Source organism: Aquarana catesbeiana, linkage group LG13 (genome assembly GCF_042186555.1).
Source record: "Aquarana catesbeiana isolate 2022-GZ linkage group LG13, ASM4218655v1, whole genome shotgun sequence".
Lineage (NCBI taxonomy): Eukaryota > Metazoa > Chordata > Amphibia > Anura > Ranidae > Aquarana > Aquarana catesbeiana.
The window spans coordinates 148,742,620-148,764,417 of record NC_133336.1 but is presented as its reverse complement, the minus strand read 5'-3'; the positions used below and the strand labels follow the sequence as shown (position 1 = coordinate 148,764,417).

The window sequence follows — 21,798 nt, the reverse complement described above, 5'->3', positions numbered from 1 at the left end:
TCATGGGCAGGTAGAATCGCAGCCTTCAAAATGCTAGTCCTACCAAAAATCCTATACATATTTCATACACTCCCAATCCCGCTTAAAAACTCCCAATTCTCCGAACTCCATAAAATGCTCAAACACTTTCTATGGCAGGGGAAAAGGGCACGATGTTCTCATACACACCTTATTCAACATCAAAGCAGGCGTAATGGGACTACCAGATCTAAAAGACTACTACTGGGCCACTATGTTAGCACAAATCAAACACTGGTTTAAGTCCCCCTCTGAACCTCTTTGGGTGGGTATCGAAACAACCAATGCCAAAGTATCCAAATTTAAAATATCTACTAGTGTTGAGTGTCCTTCGTGCTATCAATAACGTATGGTAAAATAGAACTAAATTAAAATGCAGCAAAATCTGAAATGTGTACAGTGACACAAATGAATAAAAACAAAAAAACAAAAGTGAGATTTTGTGCAGTGATCTAGTAGCCTGGGAAAAATTTCCTCTAGGTATGGTGTTGTTGAAAAAGTTGTGACTCAAAACTATTATATTGCATAAAAGTGCCTAAGTGCATAACCAATAAATATATAACCAAATAGTATATTCATAAATACATAGCTAATACATATAAAATAGATATTTTAAATAACTGGTGAGTGTTCCCAGAATTACTGGTAAAATGTGCCAATAATAATAAATGAGTGCAATAGATAGTGAATAGTCCAAAAATGTGATGAATGGAAAGGCTAGGTCCTCATATATGGTTGAACTGTTATAGGAAATCCTAGATGGGGATGCAGTGTGCTTCCAATGGGTAATAGTGGTGTTGCCCTTTAAAATTTCATGTACATATGGTCTCCCAGATCTCTCACCTCAAGGCTGGTAAATGAAAGCATCTGTGATTTCGGGCCCGTGGACGTTGTCACCTGCTGTCAGGAAGCAGAAAGTGCACCTCTCCCTCCGCTGTTAGAAGGCAGGAAGTGCTCTAGTCAGGAAGAAGGAAGCGGAAGTGAGTTGTTTGCGTTCCATGACTCTCTCCTGGTTTTGGCGCCGACTGATAAGATCGGGGAACTAGCGGGCTCTACAAAATTCAAAGTGTGGCGATTGAGGACACTGTAAGAAGTGTGGTCTGTATTGTAAAGGGTGATATTTCCGCAGGAGATAAATGAAGGGGGCAGGCTTATCATTCACCAGTTGTTCTCTGACCACCTTCCGCCAGTAATAGCGGTTCATTGGAAAAGGCAGTGTTTCGATTACAACTGGGAGAGGAGAGCTGCTCACTTCTGTGGTATAAGCGCTGCTGCCATCGGTGACTGCAAACCGGGAAAGCTATTTTAGGAACCTCAGTAGGGGATCCTGGAGGAGAGACTCACAGTCTACCGCGCTGACATACAGCAGTGACAACGTCCACGGACCCGAACTCACAGATGCTTTAATTTACCAGCCTTGAGGTGAGAGTTCTGGGAGACCATATGTACATGAAATTTTAAAGGGCAACACCACTATTATCCATTGGAAGCACACTGCATCCCCATCTAGGATTTCCTATTACAGTTCAACCATATATGAGGACCTAGCCTTTCCATTCATCACATTTTTGGACTATTCACTATTTATTGCACTTATTTATTATTATTGGCACATTTTACCAGTAATTCTGGGAACACTCACCAGTTATTTAAATTGATCTATTTTATATGTATTAGCTATGTATTTATGAATATACTATTTGGTTATATATTTATTGGTTATGCACTTAGGCACTTTTATGCAATAAAATATCTACTGCTAGCAGACACATGGAAGCCAACCTCTTTATCCACCCTCCCTCCTACTACCCAAGCTTCACTCTTGGCATGGAGACACTTACTTTCCCGAGCTCAACATGATAAGTCAATTTCCACGCTTAGAATCCCAATTGAAACGTTACAAATACTTCTTCCTTACTGTTCAATCACCCAATGGAAAGAAAGAGGTATAGAGTGGATCGATGAACTTATGGAGCTGGGGTCTCCTAAGTCATTTGAATCCTTACAGACAAAACACAATTTATCTAATTCAAGCATCTTTCTTTATAGAAGGATTGTCTCGTTTCTAACTAAAATCCCCCCCACCTTCTATCAACATAAACTCACAAGTGTGGCAGTTCTACACATCTATCAAAGACAAATGTAAAGGAATCTCTCTTTTTTACAACACACTCCAATTTAAACAAAACTTCACTAAATCACCGCACATGGTGGCCTGGGAAAAAGATCTAAATAAAATCTTTGATTCCGAACAATGGTCCATAGCGCTACGTTACAACTACACGGCCTCTCATTGCATTAATCACTGGGAACTTACACAAAAGGTTTTGACGAGGTGGTACAGAACTCCTTACCAACTAGCCAAAATGTTTCCCTCCCAATCCACTTTATGTTGGAGAGATTGTGGCAACCCAGGCACAATCATTCACATATTCTGGCATTGCAAGAATCTGTCTAGTTACTGGAGAAAAATATTCTGCATTATAGCAGATATCACTGGAATTCTGAAAACACCTGAGCCAGCATTGGCAATCCTTCATCTGGGCATAGACAAATACCCAATGTCATTTCGAACTGTGGTTATCCATATTCTAATCACTGCTAAACTAGTTATAGCCAGACACTGGAGAAACCCATACTCTCCGAACCCCTCAGAAGTCTTAGCACAAGTTAACCTTAACTACCAATATGAAAGACTCATAGCTATTAGAAAAAACTCTTATTTAGCTTTTGATAAATATTGGAAATGCTGGAAAGAGTGGTATAGGTGGTAATTCATTCATTCATTCAAAACTGGTGGCCAGATGCTATTACTTTCTCTCTCTTTATATTTCTTGTTCCCTATTTTCTTCCCTCTCTTTTCCTTCCCTCCCTCTCTACACTGTTTTACTTTCGCAACATTTTATAGGTTGCAAATAGGTGTTCTTTTGAGCCCTACATGGCAAACAACTCTACGGATGTATATTTGTTTATAAACAGTGCTGTACTTACTGTTATGTACTCTTCAAACCAGTGGTTTCTGTAAATCAGGAAAGTGCTCGACCAATCCTCCCCCGGCACAGCTTGTTCCCACCCGGGGTGCCGAGGGAGACGGGGGGGAGACCTACACTCCCTTACTTTACCCGGTATAACTTATAGACTCAATTATTGACAGCTTACTTTCCATGTACTAATTTCATGTTCATTAAATGTTCAATGTATTTTCTTGAAAAATATTAATAAAAAACAAATATAAAAAAAAAAACACACAACCTGTTGGCCCCTGGCCCGTTCCATAAAATGCACAGATGTGAACATGGTTGATAGGAAACTATGTTAAACAGACATGTTGAATGGACTGTAGTGTGTTTCTATAAAACTGAAATGCACTAAAAAATGCATAGGGGGGGCGTGGCTTAACAATGGAAGCGCGAGGACGCACAGCCAGGAGCTCTGCACTGGGACGGGCTGAGAATCACCTGTAGAACCGCTCAGACAAGCCAGCTTCTCATGCCAGGGGACCGTAAACACCCGCCGGCCAGTGAGGAACGGAGGGGACCCGAGATCTCTCATTATTTCCTGCGGCAGCATCAGCTTTCTTCACCGGCCGCACGAAGCAAGATGGCGCCGCCACAAGTCCCGCCGGGAGGTACCGCCGCATCAGCAAGTAAGAAGGGAGGGCAGGTGGAAGCCGCAGCAGTGGAGGAGGACTTTCCCCCTCTCCCCTCCAGGTCACACTCACCCATACAGTCCCCTGCCAACCCCTTCCTGAACTCACAATTGCTATCTAAGAGCACAGGGAGAACGAGCAGCCTTCTAGAGGAATCCCTGAAGGACATAGTCTCAGGCTTGCCCACAAAGCAGGATCTCAATGCAATGGCAACCTCCATAGTTAATGCTCTCACAAACGAACTGCATGACTTAAAGCGGCAGGTAGATACGGTGGAGGAGAGGGTAACTGTGTTAGAATCCTATCAGATAACCACTGACGCACGCATCACCTCCCTTGAACTGGATTGTGACGAAAATATAAGCGTAGGATAGTTTTGCCTTAACTAGATGTGGTGTGATCTGTAGAAGTAGTGTAATTGTAGATGTAGTTTAATTCTGGGTTATTAAAAATATAGTATTCTGTCAGTCATGCACATATGTTCTTTCATTAGCATTTGAAAAGGACATAGACAGTTTTTTCTAGGATCGAAGTGACACCTAGATGCCAATAAAAGTTCCCATTAGAGTAAACATAGATTGCCACCTTCCTGGGGCTCAAAGAAAACTGCTAGTCATCTTGGCCACACGGATCTGCAGGGGGCATTCACAAGGCTCCGGACAGTCTGTAAGCTTTGATAAATATCAAGAGATCTAAGGAACCATTTTTATCTCTCATAAAAGCTAAAATATTACCGGCAGAGAGATGAAAATAATTCCTTTTGATCGTACACCTGATGGGTTACGTGTACATGTGACTCTGTATGTTTAGCAGGTGTGGAATCCTGGAGAACCACACAAAACCGCTATATGGCGCCTGATTGCGGCAGGCAGGCAGTGATTGGTACTGTTGCGATCGGACTGATGCGCTGGTATTGGAAATCCTATCCATGACCCAGCAATCAGCGCCGTTCTGGGCCAATTTGACTCTGGTCATTTCAGAACACAAAACATTTGTGGGCTGAGACAGGAACACCCCTCCAGGGTTGATTGGCCAAGGGCTAAAGTCCAGCCCGCATCCATATTTCAATAAATTGGGTAGCCTGAGATATGGACATTGTTCTTCCACTAAGCCAGTTCGAAACTGGGGAGTTCCCACATGTTCCAGTATGCTTCTACTAACAAATAGACTTGGGTAAAGTTTATTTCTGTTTTTATCCCTTTTTATTTTCATAGCAAATTGCCAATTGTGTGTCTTTCTGCATTCTTTGTATCTTTTTTGGTAAATCCTTTTTCTTTGTATATCTTATATGCACTGCCCACTTTCGGGATAATAAATGATAAAATTAATAAGTGATTCTGTGTACTAAGCTAGGACTCATATCTCTGGAGAAGTTGTTGTATTTTAGTGCCTAAGTACTCGGTTTAATTTACATGCCAATCGGTATGCAATTGCACTGTGTGTTGGCAGATTGCATGCAGATTGTAAGCTAACAGATCTGCCAGACAGAGATCTGTGTGTGTGGTGGCTCAGCAGACCAGTCTGCGGACAAACTGTTGGGTGGTGGCAGGCTATCGTTTATTGTGTGTCTGGTGTGTGGGTGTGGGGACAGTGGGAAGAGTGATTAACACCGGGGTTCAAGCTTGCAGGATAGCTGGAGGAATCCTAGAAGTGTGTAGTAATTGCTAGATTGCTCCCCAACCCTTAGAGTGCACCAGATTGTATGTAAGATTTGTATCTGCCTGTGTGTGGTCAGCTAGCTGGATTGGAGTCTCCCTCTAGTGGTGGCCAAAGGTAGTGCAGGCTGTGAAAATACTACAGCCAGTCTTACATTGCGCAGTATAAGTTCCCCCTTATTCCCTTAGTTCCTCATATCCCCGGTCACGGAACGCACGTCGCGGTTAGTTAGTAGCCGTGGGCGTGTGAATTTGTGACGGATCACAAAGTTTTCCGCCGCCATCTTGTGGATGTCCACCTGCGGATCGATGACGGCGAGAATAGGAGCAGGCAGAACAATTTACGCCTCAGAGGTATCCCGGAGGCCACCATGGGCCCAGATCTCCGCTCTACTGTTGTGGCGATCTTGAACCAGGTTTTAGGTAAGCCACCTACCGCAGACCTGGAGCTGGACAGGGTTCACCGAATACCCGGCCCCAGGACCCCTCCTACAGCACAGCGGGCCGCAGCAGACCAGGATCCCCCCCGTGATGTTCTGTGCAGGGTGCACTTCTTCACAATCAAAGAAGAGATTCTACGCCTAGCATGGGAGAAAGGCACGATTGATTTTGATGGGGCGCCCATACGGATCTTTCCTGACATATCAAGACAGACCCGTGTTATGAGAGGCCTGCTGCGACCATTGCTAGAGGTGATACGGGAAGCTGAAGCCACATACCGCTGGGGTCATCCCTTTCATCTGATCATCAGGAGGCAAGGTTCAGAGTTTCATCTCCGCACACCAGATCAACTTCCAGACCTGTTCCAATTTATTGGCAAACCTGCCGTCAGCGTTCCAAATTGGTTTGACTACCTGCTATCTCAGGAAACCCCAAGTCCAGCCTTGCCCAGGCAGCAGCGGATCAGGCGATCGCGTTCCCGTCCACCCAATCGAGATGCTTACAGACCACATCCAACGTCATCCGAAGATTGACCGCTTTTCCTTCTGCACGGTCTGGTAAGGTTGTGCGGTATTCCCCTCCTGCAGTTTCTACCATCTATTGTTTTGTTTTCATGACTTCCTCTGAAACTGCCCCGTCAATCACCAAGACTTTTGGTTAACTCAGGAGACGTCACCTGCAATTTTTCTTTTTTTGTCTAATGGACAATGTTTGCAAATAGCTGGTTAGTTATAACTACAGCAGAAGAAGACGTTTCTCTCTTTTTTCTTTCACCCTGAGTGCCTGTTTTTATTTTAATTTTTTGGGGACTATCTTGGTGGGGGGGGGGGGGGGGGGGTATTTTACACTTCAGAATGCTAGATCACAATAAGAGTTGACCTAACTACCTTTGTTTACAGCTGATTATGGTGGGTCCTAACTAGTTGAGGTATACTTTAGGTTGCTGCAGCATTTACGTTACTAATGTTACTCTCCTGTTTCTAGCACACTTAACCTTATTTTTACTTCCAATTGCTGCAAATATTTATTTTTCAGGAAAGATGGTGTCCCGGACTTGATGCATCGGGGGGCGGGACGGAGAAAACTCGGGCAGGTTTAACCTATTGGCATCTATGACCTAAGTCGGGTCCCTGAGACACAGAGCCCTCCTCCCGATGCAGCAACGCTCTGCGGTTACAACAGACTGGTATTTACATATGGTATGTTTACTACATGCTCGCTTGATTATATTTGATGTTAAGTTGGTCCTAACGTTATATTTATTTCTTGCGGTTCTCATAGCCCCTGCCTAGTGCATCTCCTAGCTCAATTACTTTTTTGTTTAATTTTTGGCAATTGAATTGTTTGATTAAAAAAACAATCCTCACTGCCCTGTCCATCCCCATTTAGGGCGGTCACTTGGACTTTTTAGTGCTAATCGGGGGTCCAGAGAGTAATTGTATTGCTAGATTGCTTTTCCCATAACCCCTCCCCTCTATCCCCCTCCCCCCTCCTTTCCTTGCTTGCCCTCTCCCTCCTCTACCCCTCCTGCTTGCTCTCCCCCTTCTCTACCCCTCTTTTGTCCCTTTTTCTTCTTGTCGGTGGTGGTGCCCCCTGGCTGGGTGGGGACTGGGACTGGAGACGATCGCTCACCTCACACTATTGTCCTTGCTTGCCAGTGTGATAACTGACGCTATGGGCCTCCTAAAGGTCACCTCCCTCAATGTGCGCGGTCTCAATGTTCCAGAAAAGCGCTCCCAGTTACTAACTGATTTGCGTAAAGGCAAAATCCAAATTGCTTTTTTACAGGAAACGCACTTCCATGGTGACCGTATTCCTAAATTGACCAATGGAGCGTTCCCGACGGCATACCACAGCATATCGCCCATCTCCAAATCCAAGGGGGTCAGCATCCTTGTAGCAAAATCGGTACCGTGGGTCTTTGGGGCGCAGCGAGTGGATCCCCAGGGTCGTTTTCTCCTCCTGAAGGGAAGGGTGTCTGATGTGCAGGTCACCTTCACCAATGTCTACTTCCCCAATGTTGACCACCCACAATTCTTGCGGAAGCTGCTACCTCAATTACTGGAGTTTTCAGAGGGGGTGCTCGTCTTTGGGGGGGGCCTTAACTTTACAATAGATCCCTTACTAGATGCCTCACGTGGCTCGTCCCATCTTTCCTACGCACGCCTCAAGCGAATGAAAACAGACCTCCATGCTCTACGCCTGATAGATCCTTGGCGTCTGTCACGCCCTCAGGATAGGGACTATACATATTTCTCCTCAGTCCACCACTCTTACTCGAGACTGGACTATTTGCTGATCTCACATAAAGATCTAGCTAGGGTGCTGAATACCTCCATAGATGTCATTTCCTTTTCGGACCATGCACCGATTCATATGACACTTCAGCTGGGGCCGATGACCCGGACTCCACCCTCCTGGAGGCTTAATGAGGCCATGTTGCAGTCAGAGGAGATCCGCTCAGAAATACAGGCCAAGTTGCGGGAATACTTCTCTGTCAACGAAGCCTCAGTCCCTAACCCTTTAATGGTTTGGGAGGCCCACAAGACAGTTGTTAGGGGCATTTTAATCAGCATAGGTGCCCGCTTAAACGGGAAAGAACACGCCGCATAGATGAGCTCTTCACCCAGATCCGTACCCTAGAGTGTGCCCATAAGGCCAGTCTTGCCCGTTCCACCCACCATGATCATTTTAAAGGGCGCGAGGAGCTTTGTGCACTTTTGTTCCATAAAACGAAACAAAAACTGGCATGGGCACGCCGAACGATGTATGAGTACTCCAATAAACCCAGTTCGCTCCTAGCCAGAGCACTACGTGGTCCCCATACCAAAACTTATATTTCCCACATCTTGTCATCCTCTGGTCGGAAGATGACTGCATCCTCCGATATCGCAGCAGAGTTCCGATCCTTCTATGAAGGCCTCTACAATCTTGACAGGCCACCACCTGAGGACCCCAATTCCGCTGGGGGATTTACCCCCCCCGATCCTACATAGCCTCGTCGGGTATGCCCTCGCTTCCGACTGCGGATCAGGAAGAATTAGAAGAACCCATCACTTTGGAGGAGCTGGGTGTGGCACTGGCAGACTCGAAGCCCAAGAAGGCCCCAGGCCCGGATGGGTTTACACTGGCGTACTATAAGACATTCTTTGAGACGCTTTCTAAACCCCTGATATCTGCACTTAACTCGATCACTGAAGGCAATTCCTTTCCCATTGACACTTTAAGAGCTTATATTTCCCTTATCCCCAAAGAGGGGAAGGATCCATTGCGGTGTGGAAGCTATCGGCCGATAGCTCTCCTGAACACTGATCTGAAATTGTTTGCCAAGATACTGGCCAATAGGATAATTCTGCATATACCGAGCCTGATCCATAAGGACCAGGCAGGTTTTGTGCCACAGCGAGAACCCCGCTATAACACCATCAGGGTAATAAATTTAATCCATGCAGCCAAGACGTCACGGCGACCCCTTCTCCTGCTGTCTACAGACGCGGAGAAGGCCTTCGACCGTGTAGATTGGTCCTTCATACAGGCCACCCTGCAGCACATCGGTCTTCGCTCATCAATGCTCAGTTGGATATTATCCCTCTACTCCCATCCTACGGCTGTAGTTAAGGTCAACGAGACAAGGTCAAGCTACTTTACCATACGTAACGGTACCCGACAGGGTTGTCCTCTGTCTCCGCTGATCTTTATACTCACGTTGGAGCCCTTCCTCTGCAAGATAAGGGCGAACTCGGGCATTATCGGTTATCACAAATCCTCCGGGGCACATAAAGTAGCCGCTTTCGCGGACGACCTCATCTTTTTCCTGGCAGACCCACTGGCCTCACTTCCTACCTTACTTCACTCCCTCCGAGTCTATGGGGATCTCTCCCAGTTCCGAATTAATTTAACAAAATCCTCCTTACTTAACATTACGGTGGGCACAGACATAGTACGCCGTCTGCGCGCGGATTACCAGTTTCATTGGGCAACCGCTACTATCCCATATCTGGGAGTTGACATTACCCCTGACCCTGCTAATCTATACCAGGCGAATTTCGCTCCTCTACTCCTTTGTCTCAAAATGGATCTGCTTCACTGGCACTCCCTAACCCTAACATGGTTTGGTCGATGTAATGCCATCAAGATGATAGCATTGCCAAGGGTGCTTTATCTGCTACAGGCCCTCCCCATTCGTCTCCCCCCTCCTTTCTTCAAGCGAATCCATTCAATGTTCCGCGACTTTGTCTGGTCACACCAAAAACCACGTATTAAACTGCAACTTCTCCACATGACAAAACATAAAGGTGGGGTTGGCCTCCCTGATGTGAAAGCGTACTATAGGGCAACACACCTCACCAGGGTGGTTGACTGGCACTTCATGCGGAGGCAAAGCAGTGGGTGACAATGGAGTTAGAGGACTCTGAAGGCACGGCCATGAGCTGGCCATGGATCACCACTCCCATACCGAAGACCATCGTCGCTCACCCCACTCTAGGAAGCACAAATCAGGTGGCGAGAGACGCCTTCAAACACTCCTCGGTATCCCCAATACCTTCACCTATGGTGCCAATCCCGGGCAACCCTGATTTTCCACCCGGTTGCCGGGGTCCTGTATTCCGTCATTTGACGATGGAGGGCAGGTGGCCACACCTCCATGACTTTCTAGGCCCGACTGGTCAGCTCACGGCAGACGCCGGGATGGCAAGTTCCGATCCTCCATTGGACTTTTTGAGCGGCCTCCAACTTCGCAACTTCCTACGCCGATGTGCACGGACTCCAGGTATATCGCGCCAGCTTACAGAGCTGGAACAAATCTGCCATCGCAAAGAACCGACCCGCCATTGTCTATCGTTGATATACTCTTCTCTGATATCACCAGCAGAAGGATTTGTGCCCCCCTTTCTCTCTAAGTGGGAAGAAGAACTAGGTGTACAATTCACTGAACCACAAAGAGAAAAGATCCTACATTTTGCCCAGAAATCATCCTTGGCCACTAGGGTTCAAGAGACATGCTATAAAATTGTGACTCGCTGGTACAGAGTGCCCTCTACTCTGCACCGTTTTTTCCCGCAGGTCTCTAGCTCATGCTGGAGGTGTGGGGTGGGAGAGGGAATGATGCTCCATGTTTTCTGGGATTGTCCCAAAATCAAACCCTACTGGCTGGAGGTGGCACGCACAGTTGAGCACCTGACCGGTGTTGCCTTGGAGGGAGACCCAGGGGCCTGCTTGCTGCATCTCTCTAGACGTCCGATCAAGAAATATAAAGCCTCTCTAACCATCCAATTATTGAACGCCGCCAAGGAGATCGGAGTCCCCACCAACAAAAACGCAGTGGTATGCCAAGGTGAACGAACTTCGAAATATGGAAGATCTAACCGCCACACTATATGGCAGGGAGGAGGCCTTTTCGGGAGACTTGGCGACCTTGGCAACATTGAATCTACTCTGAATCGTACCTCCAAGAGGTAGCACAGGCTGAATGATTCTGGGACCCGGGCTGCCTGCCTGGCCGGGGGGCGCCACTGCTGCTTTTTCTTCTTCTTTTTCGCTTCCCCGACCTTCCTCTTTTTCTGCTTTCCCCCTTCTGTTTCCCCCTCAATCCCTTCCAGTTGTGGGGAAAGTTTAGTCAGATACTGAGAATATCCTGATACATATTACCTGTCTATGCATCCCACGACTGGACCCAGCTGGTTCCATGGGGGGCATTCCTTCCAGCCAGCTGGGAAATTTGAATTTTACTATTATTGGTTAGTTTTGGTTGCTATGCAGACTCAAACGGGTAATTAAGATGATACTTGAGAAGCTTTTCTTAGGTTGGGTTCATAGAATGCCCCACCGCAAGGTTTAAACCCTCCATACGCTACGCTGAACACATAATTGAGGGGCTTGTTCGTCTGTCACTTCCGATTTGGTATCTAACCCTTTATGTGACATGTTTACGATTCAATCATCTCTGTATATGCTGTCATTTGTTACATCTTTATTTGTTAATTAACATGGGATGTCTTTGAAAGAAATAAAAGAATTATAAAAAAAAAAATGCATAGGGGTGAACCAGGTCTAAACACATTTGCACACATTAACTGCATGTTACACATAGAGACTATATTACTATGTTCTGCATGTAGCTCTAAGACCTAACCTGACCCTAATCAACTTCTATCCATCTGGTGTCTTATCAGCTAAGCTGCTACTGACTTGGTCTGAAAGTCATCCTTTTGAAATAACTAATGCTGCAGATGTGTGTGGATTTCATCCACCACGGGCATTCAGGAGTTTCTGGTTATTACAAAGCTTTTTGCAGCAGCTTAGGTGATAGAACAACAAACAGCTTTAATAAAAAAGCATGCAAAATATATACAGCATCAGTATAATGGCATTTAATATTCAGATAAGCAAGAGTTAACCACATTACTGTATACACTACTGATCAAAAGTTTTAAAACACACAAATTTTTCCAGTTTATTGAAATGTAAACAGTTCAGGTCCAGTGAATAACATGAAATGGTACAAAAAGTAAACAGACTGTGTTAATACACTCTCTTAAAGTGGATCTAAAAGAGGAAGTAAACTTCCTCTGCTTACATTTACCCATAGGTAAGCCTATAATAAGGCTTACCTATAGGTAGTGAAAATATCTCCTAAACCTGTACAGTTTAGGAGATATTAACATTGCATGCAGCCAGTGACACCACTGGTGCATGCGCTCTGAAGGAATGTCCCCCGGGTGCAGTTTCTTCCAAGCCCGTGCCGTGAACAGCAGCTCCCGCGCGCATGCATGGGAGTGACGTCATCGTGGCGCTTGCCAATCTCAGCGCCGGAGCCCACAAACCCAGAAGAAACTGAGTAAAATGTCAGCCGTCTCAGCTGTGTGCGGGAACCGCTGCAACAGATTTATCCAAGGTAAGTATTACATATGCATCACATACTAGCTCATTATGCCTTTGTCTTGCAGGGTTTATTTTTATTTATTTGTTTTTTTTTCTGAGGTTTATAACCTCTTTAAAAGGCTCACAGTTTTTTTTTACCGTTGTGCACAAAAGCATCGACTCACCGGGGACTCTCCCTCCGCATTGGCTGAGACAGCAGCGGGAGCCATGAGCCAATGAGAAGAGAGAAGGGGCATGGCCCAGCGGCGGCTCCATGTCTGAATGGACACACAGAGCAGCGGCTTGGGAGCACACCTGCTTGGGTGCCCCTATTGCAAGCTGCTTGCTCTGGGGGCACTTGACAGGAGGGTGGAGCCAGAAGCATTGATGGGGGACCTGAGAAGAGGAGGAATCGGAGCTGCTCTGTGCAAAACCACACCATCAAAAGGCACTCGGAAACTGGAGGAAGCTCTGATAGAAGGTCTTGTAGATCCAAAGCCACAATAGAATGAGAAGACAAGTTTCTGAGAGTCAACAGCTTGCGTGACAGGTGGCTCACAGGATAACAGCTTCAAGCATAGCTTAACAGTGATCGAAGCAAGTCTCAGTTTCAATTGTGGAGAAAAGTTTTCTACATCTAGGAGGAAAAAATATTTTATCTCCAAATACTGAAAGGTTTCTTTACAGTAAGAGCTGTGAAAATGTGGAATAGACTCCCTCCGAAGGTGGTTCTGGGCAGCTCAGTAGATTGCTTTATAAAAAGGCCTCGATTCTTTCCTAAATATACATAATATAACTGGGTACTGACATTTATAAGTAAAGTTGATCCAGGGAAAATCTGATTGCCTCTTGGGGGATCAGGAAGGAATTTTTTCCACTGCTGTAGCAAATTTGAGCATGCTTTGCTAGGGTTTTTCGCCTTCCTCTGGATAAACTGTGGGTGAAGGATTGTGTATATGGGATTGTATTTGTTTTTCTTTGGTTGAACTAGATGGACTTGTGTCTTTTTTTCAACCTGACTAACTATGTAACTTCGAGCTGCAGGTTTGAAAGATCGAGCGGCTGTAAGAAAGCAATTGCTAAGATGGAAAAATAAGCTTCCATGAGCCATGAAGCATTCCCAGTGGACGACTAAAGACTGGAAGAAGGCATTATTGACCACTGAATAAAAATTCTTCCATTCCTCATGCAGGGTTTTTGTATGCCGAGTAGCTGAAAAGATGGTTCCTCGATGTGCGATGCCAACTGTCAAACATGGAGGAGGGAGCGTGATGGTCTGGGGCTCTTTTGCTGGATCCAGGGTTTGCACAGATGATTGGCACCCTAAACCAAAACCTTTACCACATAATTTTCAAGCTCCAAGCAATACCCTCTGGAATATGCATAGTTGGTCAGGGGTTCATCATACAGCAAGATAATAACAGAAAACATACCCCCATGCTGTGCCAGCACTACCTTAAGAAAAAAAAAAAAAATGATGGCACTCTTCAAATAATAGAATGGCCAGAACAGTCTCCAGACGTAAACCCCATTGAGCTGATTTGGCATGATCTGGTGAAAGCAAAGAAACCTACAAGTGCAACACATTTTTGAGAACATCAGCAACGGTGTTGGGAAGAACTTAACGAAAAATATTTGATTTCCATTGTAGAAAGAATGCAACAAGTGTGCTCAGCTGTTATATCTGCAAAAGGTGCTACTTTGAGTCAAACAATTAGATTACATTTTGTTAAAGAAAATGATTCCATGATATCTTTTTATGTCCAATTGTTTATTTGTTCTATGCTTTATTTTCAAAGTACATGGAGACACTAAACTGAGTAAATTTTGATAAACACTTAAAAAAAAATGGGCTTATTCTAAAACTTTTGACCGTTAGTATGTCTACAACTGTGTGATTACACCTGATACTAGGTCACCAGCATAAACTATATAAGAATATTAGGGTAAATGTGTGTGCATATGGATGCATGTGTCTTATAGAGGTGTGCTTAAAGTACAGAGACAAAATGTACTCATACATTTGCATTATCTCAACTAACAGTAAGGTCCATAAAAGTTGACCTTCCATTCTTACCAACAAAGAATGTAGAAGATAGCTGGTCTGCTTGTGAAGATGAAATGATTGTTTCTAGTTCTGCTGACTGGCTGCTGCCTTCTGGAATTCGATTCACAGAATCTGCAGAAATTGTAATAGGCACATCAACACACATGCTATAAGTTACGGGTTATTAGACAAGAAGAAACAGTAAATGTAGCATGAAAACGGCAAATGTGGTTAACAGCAAGAAAAAAACAATTGCAGATAGATGCATTGCAGATAAAAAAACATTCTCTTGTAGGACAAACAGTAAATTTGAGAATCTAACGTGCGAGTATGGAAAAAACAACAACAAAACAAATAAAAATTTTATGCGGACTATGCATGTACCAGTTAAGACAGATTTCCATCAGTTTTCAGTCAAAAGTAAACACAGAAAATTGAATGGCAACACATCACATGTTACCTTAGGTTTAAATAGTGCCTAGTTTCCAGTGATAATCAATTAAAGCTGTGGTAGAAAATAAAATGAAACCATGAAATTGGCAGCTGAAAATTTTGGGACCCCCAGGAAAGTCAAAATATTTTTTTTGTTTTTTTTTTTTTTAAGGGGAACTTTATACCCACAAAATAAATATGCAAACATGCAGCCTTTTTATTGCAGAAGTGACATGGCGTGTCTCTTCTGCAATAAAACCACCTTACATACCTGCTCAAAAACTTCTTTAGAATGTACACTGAGCGGCATATGCAAAGCTCAGGAAAATTCTTGGCATGCCTCGGTTCCAGGATATATTAGCTACCATATGCATGCACAGGGGTTTCCTCCTCCCAGGGTGACCAATCAAGATGGCTGAAGACAAGGCTATGATGGCAGCGCTGGAGGGGGGAGTATGCAGATGTTGCATTACTAAAGGTGAAATAAGTATAGAGGATTTTTTTTTTTTTTTATTAAACATTGGAATATCCTTTAGGGTGCTTTCAAACTGATGCAGTGCGGTTTTCACTGTTTTCTGGGCATACATGTAAGAAGCAACCATGGCAGGGATGGAAAACCCTTACCCCACATATACCCCTCCCCCTGGCCCCCCACCCAACACAACCCACCCCACTCTGATCTCCCTAGATCCTGGCCCCCAAAATCGCTGCCACCACTCTATCTCCCACTCCAGTGAAAATGCTCCCCCTTATAATGGTAACAGGTTCAGTTGTATCAGTTATCTGTGTGAAGTGATCTGTAGACTAAATGCCTGTAATGAAAATAAGTCTGCTTGCTTCGACCAACTGCAAGTGAACCCGTGTCCAACCTACTCAGACCAATGTCAATGTGAACCACCGACAAATGGGAGTTGTAAACAGACTACAAGGGGCCGCAGCGGCATATACCAATAGCTATATTGGCAGGGCTATAGACTTGTTGATTAGGGTGATGAGCATGTATCGCAATGAACAATAGTATTAGGTTATCATCCAAGGTGTACATACATGGGTTGGTATCCTGCAATAGCATAGAGACTGGTCATACCATGCTGATTGGTAATCCCATACATATAGTACACATACACCTTCCATTGACTCCCTTTTGGTCCAGCCTGCTGAACACTGATATCAGATAACACTCAGCAGCTGATTGACTTTCACAGGAAGATGGTGCTAATGAGAGATCTATGACCAACATCTGCATGTGTATGGACTTCCCAATAGTGTGCAAACATGAATTTGTTGGAAATGAAAGACAACAGACTGACATGCATGGATACAGAGTTGCAAACCAGCTGTATCTAAATGCCATATCATTGAATAGGGTATAGGCACCTTTTTCACAACACTCCCAGGATCCATACAATTGTGTTTCTTTTTTTTATTCAAGTTATATTTTGGAACCAGGTCGAGTGTAGGACAAATATTAATAGCAACACAGAGCCAAATAAATACCATATGGGGAAATGATATCCATTTGGGACATTCTGCATACTCCCTCTCTTGGGTTGCACTCTCACATATCCTCCCTAGCTGTTTGGGGAGCTGGCTGCCCATCAGTGGCATCCCCTTCCCATTCCAGTAAGTACAGTGTGGGTATTCTATTTAAAACAAGGGCAATATGGCATATCAAATAGATCAGGGCAACGAACAGATGAGAGCAGTTTTTTTAAAAAGAAGACAAACAAGTCTATAACTTTAAAAATCAACGATTGAAACAACTCTTTAAATTACATAGCAATTTAACTATAAAGCATTCAAAGCTTAAATGGAACATAGTATCCCTGGAATCAAATGTTAAACTGAGGGAGAGAATAGTCCCTGCAGAACACCTTAGAAATTAACGTTTTCTGAAAATATGGCAGGAGGAAGTGATCCAACATGGTATACATGTAATGTAACTCATTATAAACGAGGGAAAAAAAAACAATTAGAAGAAATAGAAAATCAATTAAAAGATAGTACTAAAAAGTTGGAGAGATATCAGAACTTGGGTGAGTTTCCTAAAGTTAATGAAAGATTGAAAAGAGAAGTAGATTAATTTCAAAAAACAAAAAATAGGAAAACAGAATAAATTTCAGAGACTTTTTTTCCATTATAACAAACTTTTTATTTGCAAAATTGTACATAATACATGGAAAGCATTGGTACACATGTTTAACATCATACAGAAGATATTCCGTACACAAAGAACATGATACACATATATTTCTATTATATAATTAGTTCTTTAGGTTCTGATATAATTCGTACACTTCCACACTCATACTTAGCAAGTATCGGGATAAGCACCATTTATGTGCATGTCGTAGACTCTTGTAACCATCTATCCCATATTCTGTTATATTTATTTGGACAACCTCTATTTATATAAAGGAATTTTTTATATGGAAGGGTTGTGTTAATGTCTCTTTTCCAGTCCATCAATTGAGGGGGTTCGGATCTCATCCATTGTCTGGCAATAATTTTCCTAGCTGAAAATAAAGTTTCATGTAGGAATATTAGTGTGAATTTATCTAGTACATCTGGAAAAATCCCCAGTAGGCATTGCTTTGGGTCAAGAGTTAATGGGGACCCCATGTCATCATGCAAGAAGGTAACTATTTGTTTCCAGTAGTCTTGTATCTTATGACAAGACCATATAAGGTGAAAGAATGTGCCTGTTTCAGTTCCACACATTGAACATGTGGTGGATTGACTTCTTTTATATCTAGCTACCCTAAGGGGAGTGAGGTATGCATGATGAAGTATAAAGATCTGGGACAGTCTGTCTGAAAGTTTGGGTGAAACCAACTTGCATGTTTCTAAGGCCTCCTCCCACTCTTCATCCTCCATTCCCCCAACCTCCCTCTCCCATCTTGGTTTCAACGCGTAAGCTAATTTTGCAGAGGTAGGGGCGGATAACATGTTGTAAAAACAGAAAATGAGTTTTTTTGAGTCTGTATCCTCGACTATGGCTATAATAGAGTTAGGGGTGGGCTGTGGCAGACCCTGTGAAAACTGCTTTGGATCGCATGACAGATCTGGAGATAACAAAAAAAATTTGATTCGGAATCTGGAACTCCATCTTAAGTGCCTCAAACGTTTTAAAAGTTCCATTTGTGAACAGATGGTGCAAATAGTATATGCCCTTGGCTGCCCATAAGTCTGAGTTCTGAATTCCATTAAGTTCCTGCAGCTTGTTATTATGCCAAAGTGGTGTATATTCATTAAATAATGGTGTCTCTAATTTAGAAGAAGCCAATTCCCATATGCGTCTATAATGATATAGCAAAGATTGTCTATAATCTTTTGATTGTGTGTTCCCTACACCCACCGCTATCCCGTTTATTGGGTCCCCAGTATGCTGAACCCAACGGGGGCTCAGCAGAATGAGAAAGCGTTCCTTGTCGGTTTTGTCAATGTGAAATAGTTGGGATAGCTGTGACGCAATATAATAATGGTTAAAATCAGGTAGTGCTGTTCCACCCATGTCTGTTGAATTTTTAAGTGTTTGCCAGGAAAGTTTGTGTCTTGATTTCCCCCATATAAATGGTTTAAGTAGTGCTTCTAATAGTTTAAAATATTTGAGGGGTAGATATACTGGAGTATGCCATAAGACGTACAGCACCTTAGGCAGTAGTACCATCTTTATTAAACTGATTCGGCCCCATATTCCTAAAGGGAGGCGGGACCAGACCTGGATCTTAGATTTAATTAAGGAGAATAATGGTTCGATATTCAAGGAAATATAGTCTACTGGGTTCTTAGATATTTTAACGCCAAGGTAGTTTATTATATCCACCCGTTGAAGGGGTAAATTAGACTGTGATTCTGTAGGCGGAAAGCTATCAATTGGTAATAACTGTGACTTACCCCAATTAATCCTCAGGCCCGAGAATTTCCCAAATTGCTCAATTACATTAAAAGCTGTGTGTAGAGAGTGGCCAGGGTCTGCTAGGTAGAGGAGAGTGTCATCTGCATAAAGGCTAATTTTCTCGGTAAGGGATCCGAACGTCAAACCTATTATCTCCTGGTTAGTACGGATGGACACGGCGAGGGGTTCCGATGCCAAAGCATACAGCAAAGGCGAGAGCGGGCATCCCTGCCTGGTACCTCTATTTAAGCCAAATTCCCGGGAGGGGCATCCATTGGCCACCACTCGGGCAGTTGGATGCTGATATAACAATTGCACCCATCTAATAAATTTGGGCCCAAATCCGTATTTCCCCATGCATCTCCAGAGATATCTCCATTCAACCGAATCAAATGCCTTGGCTGTGTCTAATGTTACTATCACTCTTGTGCCCACATTATCATGCTTGGCCTGGAGATTGATAAATAACTTCCTTAAATTAAAGGAAGTGTTACGGCCAGGCATAAACCCTGACTGATCCACATGTATAAGGGATAGTATTACTTGGTTTAGATGTTTGGAGAGTACTTTGGCTAATATTTTGACATCTACTTGGAGTAAAGATATGGGGCGGTACGACTCAGGGTATCCTAAATCTTTCCCTGGTTTGGGTATAAGTACTATCATGGCCTCTCTCATGGATGCAGGTAGTGTTGAGGTTTCGAACATGGTATTATACAGAGTCAGGAGTTTGGGTGTAAGTATCTCAGAAAAGTGTGCATAAAATTCAATGGGCAAACCATCAGACCCCGGGGATTTGGACCTAGCAAAGTCTGCAATAGCAATCTTTATTTCCTCCACCGTGAGGGGTGCCTCAAGAAGTTCTACTTGACTCTCCGAGAGTTGTGCAAGTATGATGTTGCTCAAAAACTGATCCATTATTGTTGTATCCTCCGAGACCGTCGATGTATAAAGTTCTGTAAAAAAATCTCTAAACTTGGAGGACACGACAAAAGGATCCGTGTCGTGCCGTGCCGTGATCGTGAAGCGTAATTACAATTGGGGGTTTGTCTTCACTATGAACAAGATATGCAAGCAAATGGGAAAAAAATGCAGCGCTAAGAAGTAATAGGAAGTTAGGGTGTAGTGAAACAATTAAGTAAGAGATGCTGTACTGAACAGTAAAGCATATGTGCAAAAACCATAAGTGAAATGAAATGAACAAACACAGTATAAAGTGTCCACATATGGTAAATGGATGATTCCAAACTCAAATTATTAAGAGGAACTGGTATGGACCAAAAAATGATGTGAAACTAGAAAATAAAGTCAATGGTGCACGGTGTGGATCTGTGACTGAGTCAACAACGGGGTACAGAACTTCCGTAGCTGTAAACCAACATCTCGATATGGGGCATCAGAATGAAAACATCAGGAAGTAAGATAAGATGGGTACTCTTACCAGATGACGTGGACTCCACTGTCATATGACATGGAGTCAATGGTGCATGGAGCCAAACCTAGGCTGGAAAACGATATCCGGAATGGTGGAACCTCTGTCTCCCTTCTTGACTTCTCTGGTGGGGTGAAGAAACATCAGGAAGGGCCGCCAACTGGATATCAGCCAATAGACCTCAAGGATGTGTTCCAAGGAGAAGCCGGGGACAGATTTGATCCAGACCCTGTGATGGAAGTAGGGCTACTGGAAGGCAGTTTCTTGCATCGGGATAATATGCAAATAAAAAATAAAAAGCTTCTGCATAGTGCAGGTAAACCAGGGATTTTTATTTCTAAAAATACCATACAAAAAATGGATAAAAGTGATCACAATTAAAATAAAATCTAAGCAGCGTAAGGAAGGGAAGATCGCCCAAGATGTTGGTTTACAGCTACGGAAGTTCTGTACCCCGTTGTTGACTCAGTCACAGATCCACACCGTGCACCATTGACTTTATTTTCTAGTTTCACATCCTTTTTTGGTCCATACCAGTTCCTCTTAATAATTTGAGTTTGGAATCATCCATTTACCATATGTGGACACTTTATACTGTGTTTGTTCATTTCATTTCACTTATGGTTTTTGCACATATGCTTTACTGTTCAGTACAGCATCTCTTACTTAATTGTTTCACTACACCCTAACTTCCTATTACTTCTTAGCGCTGCATTTTTTTCCCATTTACCACTTATTGTTTGTCACAATGTATGCAGCTGCTGGCTCATATATATTTTATTTTTGCTATTAGAGCGCAGTGTTTTCTTATTCTCAAGATATGCAAGCAGTTTACCTGCTTTTTCTCCATGTTCAAACCACCGCTGTCTATTGAAGAATAATTTCTGCTTGGCTTTTACATATTGCATCTGAGACACCACTCTTGTCTGTAGTTTAAGAGTATTGGCATTTGTTATGGATGGGTCAGCTATATATGCTTGTTCTGAAGAGGATAGTTCTATGATTGCTTTATCTAAGGCTTCTGCGGAGTTTGTTTTAATCTGATTAATGCGTGAGGTCAGGACAGCTCGGACATGCAACTTAAACGTGTCCCACACTACTGGCGCGGGATCAGAATGTTCATTGTCCGTAAAAAACCGAGTCCATTCCACCTCAAGCATATCATCTTCTGGCAGCAAGGACAACCAAAATGGGTTCAAACGCCAGGCCCGCTTCTGCTTGGCAAGGGACACGCTAAGAGTAATAGAGTAAAAGCTATGATCAGACAACAGCCTAGGTCCAAAGGACACTGTCAATCTAGGTAAAAGTTGTTTAGACATCAGAATGAAATCTATTCGGGACATCGAGTTATGCGTGGAGGAGAAA

At 43.5% G+C, this 21,798-nt stretch overlaps 1 protein-coding gene across 1 annotated transcript in view; it reads right to left on the bottom strand.

The window, feature by feature from the left end:
- Positions 1-21,798, bottom strand: part of ZFYVE26 (zinc finger FYVE-type containing 26) — a gene marked incomplete in the record, with an annotated part of 1,901,467 nt that overhangs the window by 698,089 nt on the left and 1,181,580 nt on the right. The window contains 1 exon segment of the mRNA XM_073610828.1: positions 14,702-14,803. Coding sequence (XP_073466929.1) covers positions 14,702-14,803 — 102 coding nt within the window.